The 16162-nt window shown below is 35.8% G+C and overlaps 1 protein-coding gene across 2 annotated transcripts; it reads left to right on the forward strand.

Annotated features, from left to right (window-relative positions):
- Positions 1-903: 903 nt before the first annotated feature.
- On the forward strand, positions 904-14694 carry LOC105053407 (uncharacterized). Of its 2 annotated transcripts, none has more exons than XM_010934535.4 (3): positions 904-1074; positions 1282-1531; positions 14151-14694. In XM_010934535.4, exons 2-3 carry the CDS (start codon positions 1340-1342, stop codon positions 14508-14510), a joined length of 552 nt encoding a protein of 183 aa, XP_010932837.1. In that variant the 5' UTR covers positions 904-1074; positions 1282-1339; the 3' UTR covers positions 14511-14694. The 2 variants fall into 2 exon arrangements, with proteins under 2 accessions (XP_010932837.1, XP_010932836.1); XM_010934534.4 differs by having other exon boundaries at positions 905-1074; positions 1305-1531.
- The last annotated feature ends 1468 nt before the right edge of the window (positions 14695-16162 follow it).

The raw sequence follows: 16162 nt of genomic DNA on the forward strand, positions 1-16162 counted from the left end.
AGGGATCTCGATAGAGAGGGAGAGTAGGAGATTGAGAGACAGAGAGAAGGAGAGGATCTCCTCCATCTATGGCCTTAGTGTCGGGGTTCAGCTACCGGTGAGCGGATCTCACGGTGGAGAGGGAGAGGCATGGCGTCTGGAGCGGGAGAGGAGAGGAGGGAGAGATGCCGTCGAGGAGACTGAGAGACAAAGAGAGACTAAGAGATTGAGAGAGGGAGACAGAGAGACAAAGAGAGGGATGGGAGAATCTGAGAATAGAGATGTGGAATTGGGATCACGGTCTCAGACTCTCAGTCATCTAGGACTTCTTTGTCCTTTGAAAATTTTAGATCGTTGGATTTCTGATCTGACAGTTCAAAATATTTTTAATATATATATAATATTATTATATGATATTATTCGGGTCCCGCGTCTATCGGATTTGGATATTAAATATCCAGATCCTATCTATTTATATTATGATTTATCGGGTTCGGATTTGGATTGGGTAAATGGATTTGATACTAGTACTTGACTCAGCCCGTTGGATAAATATCCGTAGATCTGGATCTGGATTCACCCATTAACAGCTCTACTCTACCTATTTTTCTTTTACAGTTTTTATTTATCTTCATGCTGTTGATTTCATTTTCACCCTCTCCCCTCTTTTTTTTCCCTCCCAAGCGTATAACTTTCCTTTTTTTCAACAAAAAAAAAAAATGTATAACTTTCTTGTACGGCATACCTCAGTTAGTACGTCATATTCCCCGGGAAGCCACCACCACCAAACGACATCATGACGTGGCCGTTAAGGATTCCGTGAAGTCCACGTCACCATGCCACGCTGGCTCCGGGGGAGATCCATGTCCGTTAGGTCTCGTCGTCTTCCCCCGTGAAGGCATCCCTCTCTATAAATAGATTCGGATTCTTTCCCTCGACGTTTCGTCCCCCCTCCTCCGAATTAGGGCTTTTCTCTGGTTCTCTTCCACGCTGGTCTCCATCCGAGAAAAAGACCAGAGAAAGCCCTCCGATATCCGCCATTAGACCATCTTCCGAGATCTCAGCCTTCAACTTTATTCCCTTCTCCGTCGCCAGGTAAGATCGCTTTCATTCCTTCGTCTCTTCCCTGTGTCGATTCGAGCTGTTGTCTCTTTCTTATCTGGATCAATTCGTTATTCCAATTTCTTCCGCTTCTTTAGATTGACAGAGAAAATTAGGGGTTTTTCAAGTTCTTTAAAGTCTTTTATGTCGATATTGGAATTAAGATTCTTTAAAGTCTTTTATGTTGACATTGGGATTTAGTTTGGATATGTTCTATATTTTAGATTGAAGAGAAAGGTGTTGGATCTCGAAGATTAAGATGGGAGCGCTGTTGTCGAGGTTTTGGTTCGTGTTGTTCCCTGCGAAGGAGTACAAGATTGTGGTGGTCGGGTTGGACAATGCCGGGAAGACGACGACTCTTTACAAATTACATCTTGGAGATGTCGTCAACACGAGTCCTACTATTGGGAGTAATGTCGAGGAAGTTGTTTACAAGAATATACGGTTTGAGGTCTGTCACTATGGCTTCTTTTTTTCCCCTTTAACTGTTTGATTGCTTTAGTTGAATATTTATTTGAATTATTCTAAACTCTTGGATTTCATGAGTCGTTTGTTATCGGTGATTGATGTGTGGAAAAAGAAATTTAGCTCAGAAGATTAAGTGTATTGATCTTTAACTAAATGTTGTAGTAGAGAAAGGAATTTTCTTTTCTGCTGTGTGTTAAATGAACATTTTTAGTATGACCATTAAAATGCCCTTTGGATGCCATTTACAAATTTAAAGTGAATTTGCTTATCCTATAATTTTTTGAAGTTTTGGTGATGATATGGCATCGTATTTTCTACAGTGAGGAGTTTCTAGTTCTGGGTGTCGTGAGGAGTTGATATGGAAGATATCTCTATCCAATCCAGATGAATAGCTATTTCTAATAATAAGAAATATAGGTAGGATATAAGTTTCAAAAATTTTCTCTGGTTTCATGTCAACGAGGCATGCTCTCTGGTCTGTCAGGTTACATCAAAAAATATGAAATAAATTGCTGTAGATACAGATTGTGATGATTACAGAGAAGATAATGTTGAGCATAGAAGCGGCATAACAAGTGCCCAATAATTTTAAGATGGAAGACACACCAAAGGCTGCCCAGCTGGCATTAAAACTTAAGTGTTGGAATGCAATGAGCCAACACTAAGGGGCTGTTTTTTTGTCTGTGAGTTTTCCTAAAACATATAACTATAAAACATGATATCTGTAAAACATGTTTTATGAAAAAAGTAGAGGGCATGTTCTTCGCAAACCACATTCTTGAGGTTTTATGACTTGCTGTTTTTAGCAAAATGGGTTTTATGGAATATATAACCAAACAACCATTTTTCCAGAACTCATGCAATTTTTTTTAAAAATAAACTTGTTTTAGTAAAACTTTGTCACCAAACAGGCCCTTAGGTTTTGAAGGTTGTAGCTTGAAGGCTTAGATCTTGGACAATCAGTAAAATGACAATAGAGAGTTAGGGTAACATGGGGTGGGTGCAAATGTTGTGTGGACATCTTCTTCGGAGATTTTTCAGGCAAATTGGTTTAACCTTTCTAAGTGTATGGGGATATGGAGTGAATCTTGTACATATCCTTACTAAGATCATCAGATTTAACCTTGAGAGTGGATAGTCATGCTATAGTAATTGAAGATAAGCTCAGAGTGGTACATGGAGTGGATCAAAGTCAAACACATTCTGAAAGCAGGATAGTTCGAAAAAGGATAAAAAAGGAGTCAGTGACCATCTAAGTTTATTTTGGTTGGAGATATGTGAATAACTGTCAATCATTTGTCCTATGGATTGGCTTTATAAGTTGAAGATACTCATGGGAGTGAAATAAATGGCTAGGATTTGAGAAAGTCATAAATAAGAGAAAAAATATTTTTAGTAAATTGTCTGGTAACAAAGTTAAATTTGGAGATATCATCTTTAAGGAACTGGTTTAGGCTTGGAATATGAGATCTTAGAGTGGTCCTGAAGAGAGGGAGATGAAAGGCAGGGGACAGGTAAGGTACAAGGAGGGATGTAGGAGAAAGAAATTAGATGAACTAAAGCTGAATGATATGATTCTTAAAAAAGTCAAAGTCAAGAGAGATTGATCAGGAGTTTAAATAGTAAGAAGTGCAGGCTGTTATATTAGTCATAATGTCCTTATTCCAGGACCTGCAAGCATGCATATGGTTTACTATGGTTACCCTGGTAAGTTTATGGTTGGCTTTGGAATTTTTGTTGGGAAAAGAGTCTAATCCATCAGTGGGGTGAGTGTTAACTACACAACACTAGCATTTGAAGTTTGTTATCTCTTCGGTGTTGTATCAACTTTATGTTGTTTCATATTGTGGTGATGATATGATGGACTATTATGTGGTTCTTCCATTATGTAGTTACTTTGAGTCATTGATGTATACACATTCATTTCAATTATAGTGAAGGAAGATGTCTCAGATGTGAGATAGAAGAATTTTATGACGTTGGGTAGAAGGAGAATGGTATTCACTTTGTGGCAATAAAAGTTGTTAGGATGGAATGGATGAGGTGGTAGGAGTTAGAAAAATATGAGAGACTGACCGCAAGTTGTTAGTTGCATGTGAGAGATTGATCACAAGCTGTTAGTTGAGCAGTTTTTCAGAATAGCAGAACAGAAAGATAAATTGCAAAAAATTTTAATAAGACGTAGATACTGAGGTAGGATAACTCTTTGGATTCTTTGGCCTTCACCAAGGGACCAAAGCCACAGCACTTCATTTTATAGCATTCATAGGGAGTACTGATCAACGTCTTTAGCTACCTTATGCCTTGATAAATGGCAAAGCACCATTTTTTTTTCTTTACTTTGCTTGTACTCTGCATTGACTGTATCATGTGCCTATACTATACTACTAGACTACTTAAAGTAAACCACATCATGTGATGAATATTACATTACCAAAATTGATTCCAAAATTCTTCAACATAATATGTATCTAGATATGTGTCTTTTTACATTAAAAGCAACAAATGTAGAAAATGCTACATGCCTATGGAAAAATGCAGTTGTCGTTTACCATTGTTGTTGCCCATGTGAAGTTACTTCTTGAAAAAAAAAAGACATTTTGCTATGAAAAATTGTTTTACCTGTCTAATATGTAGAATGAATATAAGTAAATTGTACAATCATCTAAACCATAACTCATGTGGGATAAATTGCAAAAAATATGCCCCCTCTAAGGGAAATGCTTAAAATGATGCCAGACTTTGTAATGAAGGCAACAAATTGGAGAATGGAATAGACAGACATGGTGGCCATCATTGTTGATGTTCTTCAATAGTGTCCCAGTCATTAATAATGCATAAAGATGGAAAACTTGAAAGCATTTTGCCAATTGACAAGCCATTGGATGTTGGAGCTTGAATTAAAGTGCAAATTCTGCAGCTTTATTAGGATAAGAAATATTTTTACCATTTGGAATAATTATAATGCTGCAGCTTCTTTCAATGAGCTTCAAGTTATGCATATGGGTGGAATTTGTCCATCTTCAGATCTTCTTACAAAGACTATTCTATCTCTTATGGGAATGTGCTATGTTTTCTCCTGATTTATGTAATCATCCTCTTGAACTTCAAGATAGAAGCAAATTTGTTGTGTTCTTCATGGAAAGTTTAAATAAGGAGTATAATTTTTTGCGTATGCAAGAAAATATAAAGTGTAACAACTTAGGACCTCATCAGAAAAAGGCTAGCTGGAAGGTAGCAATATGTCCTCACACATAGTCCAAATCCAATCATAAACTCCAAGATCAGTCTATGGTCGGCTCCAAATGGATCCATGTTGCAGTGTCTTCTAATCCACCTGAGCCATGGGCGATTCCACTCTGATACCATTAATAATGAACTAGAACTAAAGGACTAACTAGAAGGTATTATTTTAGGTTCCTTGACCCTATGTAAGTGCCCAAGATCTTCCTAGATGCGGGACTAAACACATGCTAGCATAAGCTCTCACACACTCTCCTCATTTAAGCGTTGGCGCCTTTGCTAAGTTAAGAGTCCAATTTCCATTAAATCAAATACAATATCAGAAATCCAATCACAAATATTACAATCAGCTCGTGGTTAGCCCTAAATAAGTTCATGTTGCAATCTTCTAGTTTATATGAATGATGGGTCGGGTTTGCTTTGATGCCATTGATAATGACCTAGGTTCTTGCATAAAAAGGTTAGTCGGAAGGTACTATTTGGATTCCTTTCATCTGTATAAGTGTTTAGATCTCCTTAGTGCACAAAAGAAAGGCTAGTGGAAGGTATTATTTAGGTTTCTTGGTGCTATATGAGTACCCAAGCTCTCTCCCATCTACAACTGATATGGAACCAAACACATGCCCACAAGGGCGTAAATGGAGTGAGTGTATGAGGAACGTACATGTGTGTTTAGTCTTGTATCAGTTGTGTGCTGAGAAGTTTTTGGACGCTTATAGGGCCAAGGAACCTCTTTTGGCTAGCCTTTTAGGGTAAGATCTTAGGTAGGGTTGAATATGGATTAGATTTTGTAATTGTGTCCATTTATATATCCAAGCTTGGATTTGGATAGAAATTTTGATATCCGATCTGATCCGGATCTGAATTCATATTTGAAATACATTTCGAATGGATATCCAATGAAACTTTTTCAAAAATAAACTATATAATCCAAGATTTGAACTAATGACATCTGATTTGAATGGCAAGCCTTCAATTGCCAAGCAACAATATGCATTTTTATCTTATATAAGGAGCTTATTTTACTTACACACATATATTCAGGTCATTAAATAATCATTTGATGTATATTATGATATTTTATGTTTTAGTCATTATTTTTATTAAAAAAGCTTTTTTCTCTTTGATTAAAATGAAAAACGGACATAATGTATTTTATTCTTTGTGATATTTTAGAGCATTATTGTTAAAAATATTTAAAAATTAACTTCTATATATTCCTATATTTATATATAATTTTTCTTACAAGCTCTCTAAGAATAGATAATTGATGATTATTTTTATTTGTGTTATAATTAAAAAGTAATAATGATGTTTGATGCAAAAAAATATTAATATTTTTTTATATTATAATTTTCTTAAATAATTTCTGATTTTAATATTTTAATACAAATCCAGTCAAACTAGTGACCTAGACCATTGATCAGATCAATCTCTATGTTAGTTTAATAATAGTTACCTATTATCGTGTATGAATTGCATGGTGAATTCTATTCCCATTCTTCATGATTATATAATTAATATCAATTTTCATCACTAAATTTTGCTAAAATTTTGATTTATATCTGAATAATATCTAGTTTATATCTCTATCAGAGTAGAAAAATATAAATAAAAATAATATCTAATTTATATCCATATCCATTCAGAATAAATATGGATATGCTTAATATTTGATTCATATCTATATCTGTTAAGAATAATTACAGATGCTAATTTTGGTATCCATTTAATATCTGCATTCATATCCATATTTGTTGAAAAATGTGGATGCTGAGGTTTGCCTTATCGAATATACCATACTGTGTCGGTACTGAATCAGTATGTACTCCATACCGTGTCGATATTCAGTATGCCTCACCATCTAGTACCATACCTCATTTTGATATTGTAATAGGATGGTATCGGCACAGGGTACTATACTAGGACACAAATCTTGATGGATACAAATATGGATGTACCAGCAACCAATTCGTTTTTAGCCCTAGTCCTAGGTTGTTACATGAAGATAATTCTAAACAGTGATTATAGTTATGGGATATTTAAGACAGTAGCTGCTGTAGTCACAGTTCCTTTCCTGCTGAAATCTCTAGGGACGATGAAAGTGATATTTAATTGTAAGTTAACAATAAAGAGTTATTTTGGGAAATACTGGGATGCCACCAACAGGATTTAAGCTGTGGAGGGGAAGGGATGCCAACAGCTGAGCTAAAGCTGGTTAACATTAATAATAAACAGTTCATGAATATAAAGAATAGATATTTTACATTATAAATCACTAATAAAAATGTGGCCCACATTATATGCGTAGAAGGTTTTCCTTAAAATAAACATGATCTGGTTGCTACTTTCTTCCTATGATTTTGGATCAGCACTTTTGTTTTACTTACTGATTTACTTCAAACCAACAAATATGATGTAAACAGTTTAATTCTTTTATTTACTTTCTTTTTTCTGCTGCATTTTTTTTCCCATATCAAAAGGATTTATTGATCCATCTTTTCTTCCCCCTATTATTATTGCTTTGGTTTCAATCAAGGATCGTTGGGGCCATTTAACAGTCTTGGGATTCCCTTTCCCTTTCCTCCCTGTTGGGAATATATTCTTAAGCTCTTTTTTTGCCAACTACTTGTGCACTATATGGTCACAGTAGCATCTTATTTATCCAGTTTTTGGTCATTGGGTTAGTCAGATTTCTGTGATGGAAAATATTTGAAAGCAACTAGTAAAAAATACAATAATATCTATGAGCATCATTTACTGGAATAGTTCTTTTGTAAAAGTTCCTTTGAGGCGGATTTGCATTAGAGCAGTAGATCTGCTTTCTGCTCATAAAAAATGTAATGCTGAAAATTATGGATCGCAAGTTGAAGCATTTCAAAACCAGCATAGCTTCTTTTAAACGTGGCTATTCATGTAATTTACAACTTTTTGTTCCCGGTTTTGGGTTCTATACTGTTGGATTATCTGAAGGTATAAGGAATGTCTTAGTAAATTCTTTGCTAGTCAAGACCCGTTAATCCTTTTGACATATTTCTCATATCTCCATCAAAAATATAATATAATGGCTTGTCTAAAGCATTTATTCTATCCAATCCTTTTCTACTGTCATCAATATCTTATTCAATGTGGCAGGGCATGTGCAGGTATCATGGTCTGAGGATGAAATTCTCTTTTGTTGGGAAAGCAATTTCTTGAATTTCTTGTCCATATAGCCTGGTATTAATTAAGTTATGATTGCTTGGTGAGAACAACTCAGGAATTTTAAATTAATTTAATTGCAAAGACAGATGGTTGCAAGAGTGTTCTTATGTGTGAAGTATACAACAACTAGCACTAATACATTCTAATTAAAGTTGTCATATACTTTTAAAGAATTCTCAGAATTTTGTGGATGGCAATGTAAATCTGTTTCTGCTATTTTGAATTATTGAAGAGAAAATTAGGAAGATCTTCAATGGGCCTACCCAAATTAAGGGTTCTCATTCTGTGTGATTGGGAATGGCTTTTATTGGGAAGCACTGACCTTATAACAATTTTTTTTTTAGAAAGAAGTGAAGGGAGAAAAACAAAATGAAGCTTATCTGAAAATGCAGACTTGATCTAGATGTCTTTTTTTCCCAATTCTGCTAGATTAGAATTGTTTCTGGAAGATCAGTACAGTTTAGACATGCTTTGTTGGTGACAAAGGTCTGGATGATCTTAGGTGATGCAAGAAACCTAAAGAGTATCTGTACGTTTTCTTAAAATGATTCATTGCACAAAGACTTAAAGATAACAAAAACTGAAAGGAAACTACTAATAACATGTTAGTATGCACTATGCTGGTGCCCAACATGTTTACTTCTGGCCCTAGTATGCAATGCAATCTAGTGCTTTTAAGGCCCAAAATGCTATTTTAGAATAGTAAAGCTGAGATCAAATATTGATTACCTATGTAAATAAACCACTACTATGCTGATAGAAAACTAATGCAAGGACAATTCAAGAAGGTATATATGAATTGGGCTTCATTCATCACTTTATGGTTGCTTCCTATCCTTGGAAGCCTGCAAAATATAATCAGCAGTTAACACAATTATCTTTGTCTCAGAGTCTTAGGAAGCTTTTAGCAATTTGAGGATAAGTGCTCAAACCAAGGATTTAAAACTCAGTTTCGGCCCCTCGATTGGAGTTCTGGTTTCAGCAATTTTTATAGTTTCAGCAGTTTCACTTCAAGTTTTGGAGTTCCAGTGAAGAAGTCAAAAAAAAAAAAAAAAAAAAAACAAAAACAAAAACAGAAAAAAAAAAAAAATAAAATCAAGATAAGTTATTTCATGTTGTTTTGTTGTTTTTTAAAGTTATTCAGGGTGATAGTTCATCTAGTTAAGATAGTTTCAAATTGGAATTAAAATATGTTGAAGCTTGATGCGCTATACTAACTGTCCATTCACTATAAATATATTCTGTTTTCCTCTCCATAACACTTTAATCTACCTCCACATCTCTTTCTTATTTTTTTTTGTTTAGAGTTCCCTTATTTACTTTTCTTTTTGTAGTGTTTTGAAATTTTTAATACATATTTCATTCTATTTCATTTTAATAACTTGTCTCAGCAAGGAAAATACATCTAATATATTTCATTTCATTTCGTTTTAAACTAATCTAAGGAAAAAACCATCCAAGTATATTTGATTCTATTCATTTTAATAGCTAGGAAAGAGAAAACTCAAGCATTTTGCATTTTATTTCATTTGAGTAACACATCTAGGCAAGAAAGCACCTGTGTAAGAATATGTCATTCTGTTCCATATTAATGAAACATCTATGCAAGAAAAAAAAGGAAAAGCAAAAGAACCATAAGCCACTTTATTTTGCTGTTTCAACATGCAGGTCATCCGTCATAACAACAGAGCTTAAACAAAAATGATACTGATTGATAATTAGAGGCTTTGGTAAAGGTGTAACTGAATAGATTTGTCAATTTTGGGAAATAATAAACATATAACTTGTAAATTTAAGAGTAATACTTCCCATCAATTTTGGCTGAACTACCAAAACTGGACCAAAAATGATCAAGACCCGTTGAAACTGGGCAAAATCGACCAAATCTAATCAAAATTGATTGAAACTGAAAATTTCGTCAGTTTCACTTTGATTTTGGCTAAAACCAGTCTGTTTTGGTCGAAACCAATAGATTCACCTGAAACTTAAAACCTTGCTTATCCATGGGTGCTTTTGTATTAGGTGGAACGAGCAAGGTCATTTTGACTTATTTTACCCGGACTTGTCCAGCATTCCCCCTTGTTCTCTCATCCTTCTTTCTCATCCTTTTAGTTGTTTTGTATTGCTGGCAAGATCACAGTATTTTTTTCAGAGAAAAAAAAATAAAGTATCAAGTAATACAATGTACACTGACTGGTCAAGGTATCCTCTTAGTAAAAGAGCGTGATAAATCTAAACCTATGTAGATGGGTTTAGGCTATTTTTCAACTAAGGTAGGGGAAAATGCAACCCAAAATAGAAGTGTTGTAGATGTAGCAAGATCAAGGAAAGCAAGTCAACATAGTAGTTGTCAAATGTCTCATTCACTTTTGGGATGCTTTATTGGTGGGGTAGGGCGGAAATTCAGTATTTGCTATTGTGTGAGTGATCTTGTAGATTGTTAATTTCTTTAAATGTTTTACATCAGCTAGTGAAGATTTGTGGACAACAAGAGTTATCTTGTTATTTTCTGACTTGCTTTTACAAGAAAGAAAATTAAAGATCTCCTAGAGACTTGGTTATTGGTGATGTCTGTTTCTATGGAAAATCATTATTTATAGTAGTTATCCAAAGTTATTTCCATAATTTTTGGGTGATTAGCAAGATATGGGCATAGGGACTTGCTTCTCTCTCTCTCTCTCTCTCTCTCTCTCTCTTTCTTTTATATATATATATATATATATGTATGTATGTATATGTATATGTATGCATATGTGTATGTACATATGTATGTGGATGCATATGTATATGTACATATGTATGTGCATGCATATGTATATGCATGCATATGTATGTGCATGCATATGTACATGTTTATATGTACATATACATACATATATATATGTACATATACATACATACATACATACATATATACACACACACACATTAGATATGTACACACACACCACACACACACATATGTGTGTGTGTGTGTGATATGATGGTAGTTTTGTAAATTTCAGATATATAATTTGTTGCGCATTTAAAGACATCTTGCTCGTTGTTATTCTCTTAGTAACATAAGGAAGATGTTGGCAATGCTTTAATGCGTTTCTAGCTGTTGGCAATGCTTTAATGCGTTTCTAGCTGCATTCATATTTCGTGCTTCACCATGTGATTGATATACTAATTTTCATTAACTATTTCGACTTGATGAGGCTGTGAAAGAGGATCAGACACAGGACTACTAGGTTGTATTTATATGGAATGGTTCTTTTTCTTCTTTCTAGGAAATTATCATAGAAATACTGTAATCACAACCTCAATCTTTATCCGAGCTATTTCACTTTGGTTTATGAGTTGTCATTTTCCAATCATTCCTTTTATGTGCTTCAGTGCTTCCTTTAGCATCATTGCAAACCTTTGCCTATTCTCGGGAGGAGGGTGGGGGGATATATCCATGTTACTTTAGGTCTCTCTTTTTCCTAGTTCTTCTGATGAAGATTGAGTACTCCTCTTGCAGTGGCTTCTTAAAATTTTCATTGTACACATTGTTACCATCTCAAATTCTAAATCCATTCTTGATCACTTTGTCTTGAACTAAAGGAACTCACATGCTTCTCTTACACACCCACACTCTCCTTCCTATTTTTACCATACATCCATCTCTCACACACCCACACTCTGTTGACATTCATTTTATTTCCCTAGATCCTCTCTATACAAGATTTGTGTGGATAACATAATTTTATTTATTTTTTGGAATCTTGATGAAGTTTTCTGTTTTCAGGGCTTGCCTTTGATAAAATCTTCAAGGTTTTAATGCTTCCGTTATTGTTAATGTTGATAGTGGATATCCTGAACCTTGAGAAAGTGAGATCAATTTTGTGAACTTATTTGACTTAAAAGTATGTACTTTTTCCAAGATTGGATTAATGTGGTAGATTTGCAATGTGAACTCAAGAATTGAATCTTAGACCAAGAATGTAGAGTTTTTGCAGTAGAATTGCCTGGGATTAATTTGACAAGGTCAAACTTTTGTCATTAGGCAAAATATTAACAAAATATTATGACTGCAGCAGATTGAAACTGTTTATAGAAACATTTCTTTTAACAAAATAAAACCCAACAAGTTGTGAAAAATCGAAAAACTGGGGAAAGTTTAGTAATATGATGTCAATAAATTCGTGACATTGTAGTGAGCGAACTACTCCATATTGTGCCTCAGAAAATAAAAAGTAAGTGTTCAATTTACAAATGATAATTAGGGAAGAAACTGTCGAATGTAATTTTTGAGAGTAATTTGAGATTTCATCACAATGGGAAGACCTTTGAACTTATGCCTGAAGGCAAGATTCTTGCATATGAGGATTTGGCTTTTTATTTCGTAGGTAAGTTACTGGATAAGAGTTTTTAAATTGGTTTAGTATATTCGCAGCAGTGCTATGTAATGACTTTAAGCTAATTAATGATGGTTTCCTATGTCCTTGAGTTCTTTATGCATAAGTTAATAAATCTTTGTAACATTTTATTGTTCTGATGGAATAAAAGGACTGATTTATTTTTTCCTGGTTCATGTCTTTAGTTCTTTAATTTGAAATTTGAGTTAGTTCTAATGCATGGTTATTGTCTGACATTTTTTAGTTCATTTGTTTATCCATACAGTGGATTTGGGAACTTGGCTAGTTTAGACGTACATGAGAATACAAGGCATAACATGTTTGTTGTTATTGACATGGCCGGTCAAATTAGCATAGCAGCTGGTTAAGGGTGACATATTATGGACAGAGTTGGATGCTAGTTTTTAGGGACTTACTAAACAGAGTAGGCATTGTTAAGCCACAATCTGATGTTGTCAGTTGCATTATCTTGACATTTCATGGCTAGAAACACCAATTTTTCCACAGGGTGGAGTACTGCAATGTTATCCGAATATATTGAATGCTAAGTGTGGCCTAAAATTTGAAAGAATGCAGTCGACAGGTCCTATTTCTCTAAGAGTTTTTATCCCACTCATAATCTCAGGATCCCAGAACAAAATGCACATTCCTTTTAGGAATGAAGCATTGTTACTGACCAAGCGAATTAATAAGTGCTGATAACAAAACTGCCTATTCTTGAAGTCCATCAGAACTATGCTGAAATTTGTTATGCCCAACAGAATTATTAGTTTTTTTAGCCAGTAGGAGGGTCTGATCTTTGGTGATTAGAGTTTTTAAGCAAAATTAATTCATCATCGGTTGCATTATATCTGGTTCTGCATATTTTCAATAGATGTGTTGACAGGGGAATATGAGTGGCTTTTTGCTCAGCAAATTGAGGATAGTGTTTCAGTTCTTAGGTTAAAATGAGATCAAACCTGACCTATATGCATTTGTACTCATGTTGTATTTGTGACCAATCACTCTACAGATATTTACTGAAGTTGTTCTAAGCTAACATAATTGTCAACCATGCCTGATCGTCCTACTAGTAAATGCATCTACTTGCCTCCTTCATTGGATGGTTCTCTAGTTCTACCTGCAGTATACCATGGCTTCGTAATTAAGTTTTTATACCTTAAATGTTGGATATATATATCTCCAATTCTATCGAATATGACGCCCTCACAGGTCCACCACCATGTAGATAATGACATAAAGTGGTATCCTTTACCAGTCATCCTAGTCTGAAAATTGCTCCTGTATACAACTTGTGAGAGTCATCCCTTTTGGCATGTGCGTCACCATATAAATTGTTCTCTCTCCCATCTTCTGTTACCAGTTATTCAGCTTTAGTCAGATATTGCAAACTAAAATTTAGCATCAGCGTGCTAATGGGAGTGGGAATCAACTTGAAAACCTGTTTCTTCACTGTGAGTTAGGAAATTTTAAAATCTAAATCATGTCGTATCAGGATTGGTAAACTAATTTTTTGAAAAGAAAGTCACATTATTTTCAACTTTTTTCATGAAGCTTTTTGGGTATCTTTGGTCGAGTTTTTTTCTTATTTACATTGTGCTTTGCTCATATTCTGTAATGAGTAAATGAGATTTGATTTTGGAATGTTGATGGCGCAGGTAGCCTGTTCTTGTCGATGATTCATCTTCATCATTGGGATTTTAAATTCATTTTGATTGTAACCTTAGCAATCATTTACCACTGTTTATCTCATCGCATGCTATAATTAACCAGGTTTGGGATCTTGGCGGACAAGAAAGACTGAGAACCTCTTGGGCAACATATTATCAGGGAACCCATGCTGTCATTGTTGTGATAGATAGCACTGACCGAGCTCGGATCTCCATCATGAAGGATGAGCTCTTCAGGCTGCTTCAGCATGGGGACCTTGAGCACACCGTGGTGCTTGTGTTTGCGAACAAACAGGACCTCAAGGATGCAATGTCTCCTGCTGAGATCACTGAAGCACTCTCCCTCCATAGCATCAAGAACCATGACTGGCACATCCAAGCCTGTTGTGCTCTTACTGGCGAGGGATTATATGATGGCCTGGGATGGATAGCTCAGAGAGTCACCGGGAAACAAACAACTTGATTTGGGCTCAGATGTGCTCGTCTTGTATTCTATTTAATGTGAGCATGTTGAAGGTTGAGAGAGAATAGGGTTTCCCCCATGTCCCATCCATGGGCTCATGTTGCAACCCAAAGTAATACACATTGTTCATATTCTCATTATATTGGCGGAAAAATGCATTTTCTTCCCATGTTGCAAATAAAAATGATACACCATCCGATTGGTCTGAAAATAATAACTTACATAGAGTACAATTTCCCTGGCACAGTATTCTCTTTTCACGTCAGATTAACAAAGTCAAATTAGTGCTTGTTTCATGTTTTATTCTGCTTCAGTTGGAATCAGTATACAGCATTAGAAAGCAATTTCGCGGCCTTTCGTGCCACCGATCCCAACGAGGGTTGGCGGGTCCATTAGTTCTGCAGAGCCAGAAAAGAGAAGTATGATCATGGAAAGAGTTATACTGAAGAAAACTGTCTTCGTAATCTGGACACCTTATCAGAGATGGAGAGGAGGAATTAGACATGCTGTAGGTTTCCATTATTGCTGCCACCTTCTATGATACTGTTGACAAGATAGGAGTTGGGTACAAAGAACAGTTTGGAGTCCAGAGGCTTCCAGCAATGGTAGAGATGTGCGCAGGTCTATAACTTGAAGGTTACCCAAAAGAGAGAAGTTAGCCTGTTTTCTCGGTTGATGGAAGGATCGTAGACTTTGAACTGGAGGAAGAGGCTGTGGCAGTAGAAGAAACTCTTGAGCCAGTGGCAGTCTCCAAGGAGACTATATTTGAAGAGCAAGGGACGATAGGGAATTGAGTGCCAGGTCATTGTAGTTTGGGTTTGAGAGTAATGAAGAAAGACAGCGTTACAACTACTTACGGATATTACCATAGAGGACACAAGGTGATGTCGTGAGTGTGTACAAAGCTTCAAGGCATTGACGATTTGAGTTAGCCAAACAATGTTTGGCACATGAGGGACTTGCACGACCCACTACAGCTTAATGTGCTAGAGAGGTACTTCATTTGGGAGCTTTGCATGTGTGCGAGCTGGTGCACCGGTACCTAAACAATGTCCCTAAAGCTTCCGATGAGCCCACATTGTTTTACCGACAATGAAGTCGGAGAATCGGCTGTCGAGTAGAATGTAAAGATGGATGAGAAGATATAACAAGACCAGGGGGTGCTTTTGATCCAAGTAATACAGCGAGTTTTTAAATGTCAATGTTGAATCACCCTGTTTGTTTTAGCGGCCAGAAACATTGGCTGGCGTTGTTGCATTATTAGAGGAAATTCTCGTGCAGTGGGGAAGATAATGTGGTTTCTCAATCTCTGATCATGATGGCGACAAGGTTATCCAGCTCCTTAATCTGGAAGGCAGAGGGCTGAGGCCGTGGATGTTTCACCCTGCTCTCCCTCCTCTAGCTTTTCTTTTGCATATCTGCAGTCTCTTTGGAGTTATTCCTCTTGGCTATGTCTATTCTATGTTGGAATGTCGTAGGCTTGGGGGACCTTACTAAGAGAAGAGCCATTGGAGACACCATCATCTCTTCCGGTTGTTGTATTGCTGGACTCCGGGAATCAAAACCCGATGGTGACCCCTCCAATCATGCGTTCCCAGTCTGGGGGTGAAGGTTATTCGTGGCTGTCCCTCAATGCTAATGCTGGGCCAGCA

This window comes from Elaeis guineensis, chromosome 10 (genome assembly GCF_000442705.2).
Source record: "Elaeis guineensis isolate ETL-2024a chromosome 10, EG11, whole genome shotgun sequence".
Classification (NCBI taxonomy): Eukaryota; Viridiplantae; Streptophyta; class Magnoliopsida; order Arecales; family Arecaceae; genus Elaeis; species Elaeis guineensis.

What these genes read in the sequence shown, in the direction of transcription:
- LOC105053407 (XM_010934535.4), top strand. Translation starts at nt 1,340, where the DNA reads ATGGGAGCGCTGTTGTCGAGGTTTTGGTTCGTGTTGTTCCCTGCGAAG. An exon ending in ACAAGAATATACGGTTTGAG is followed by an intron (nt 1,532 to 14,150) that starts GTCTGTCACTAT and finishes ATAATTAACCAG; the next exon opens with GTTTGGGATCTTGGCGGACA.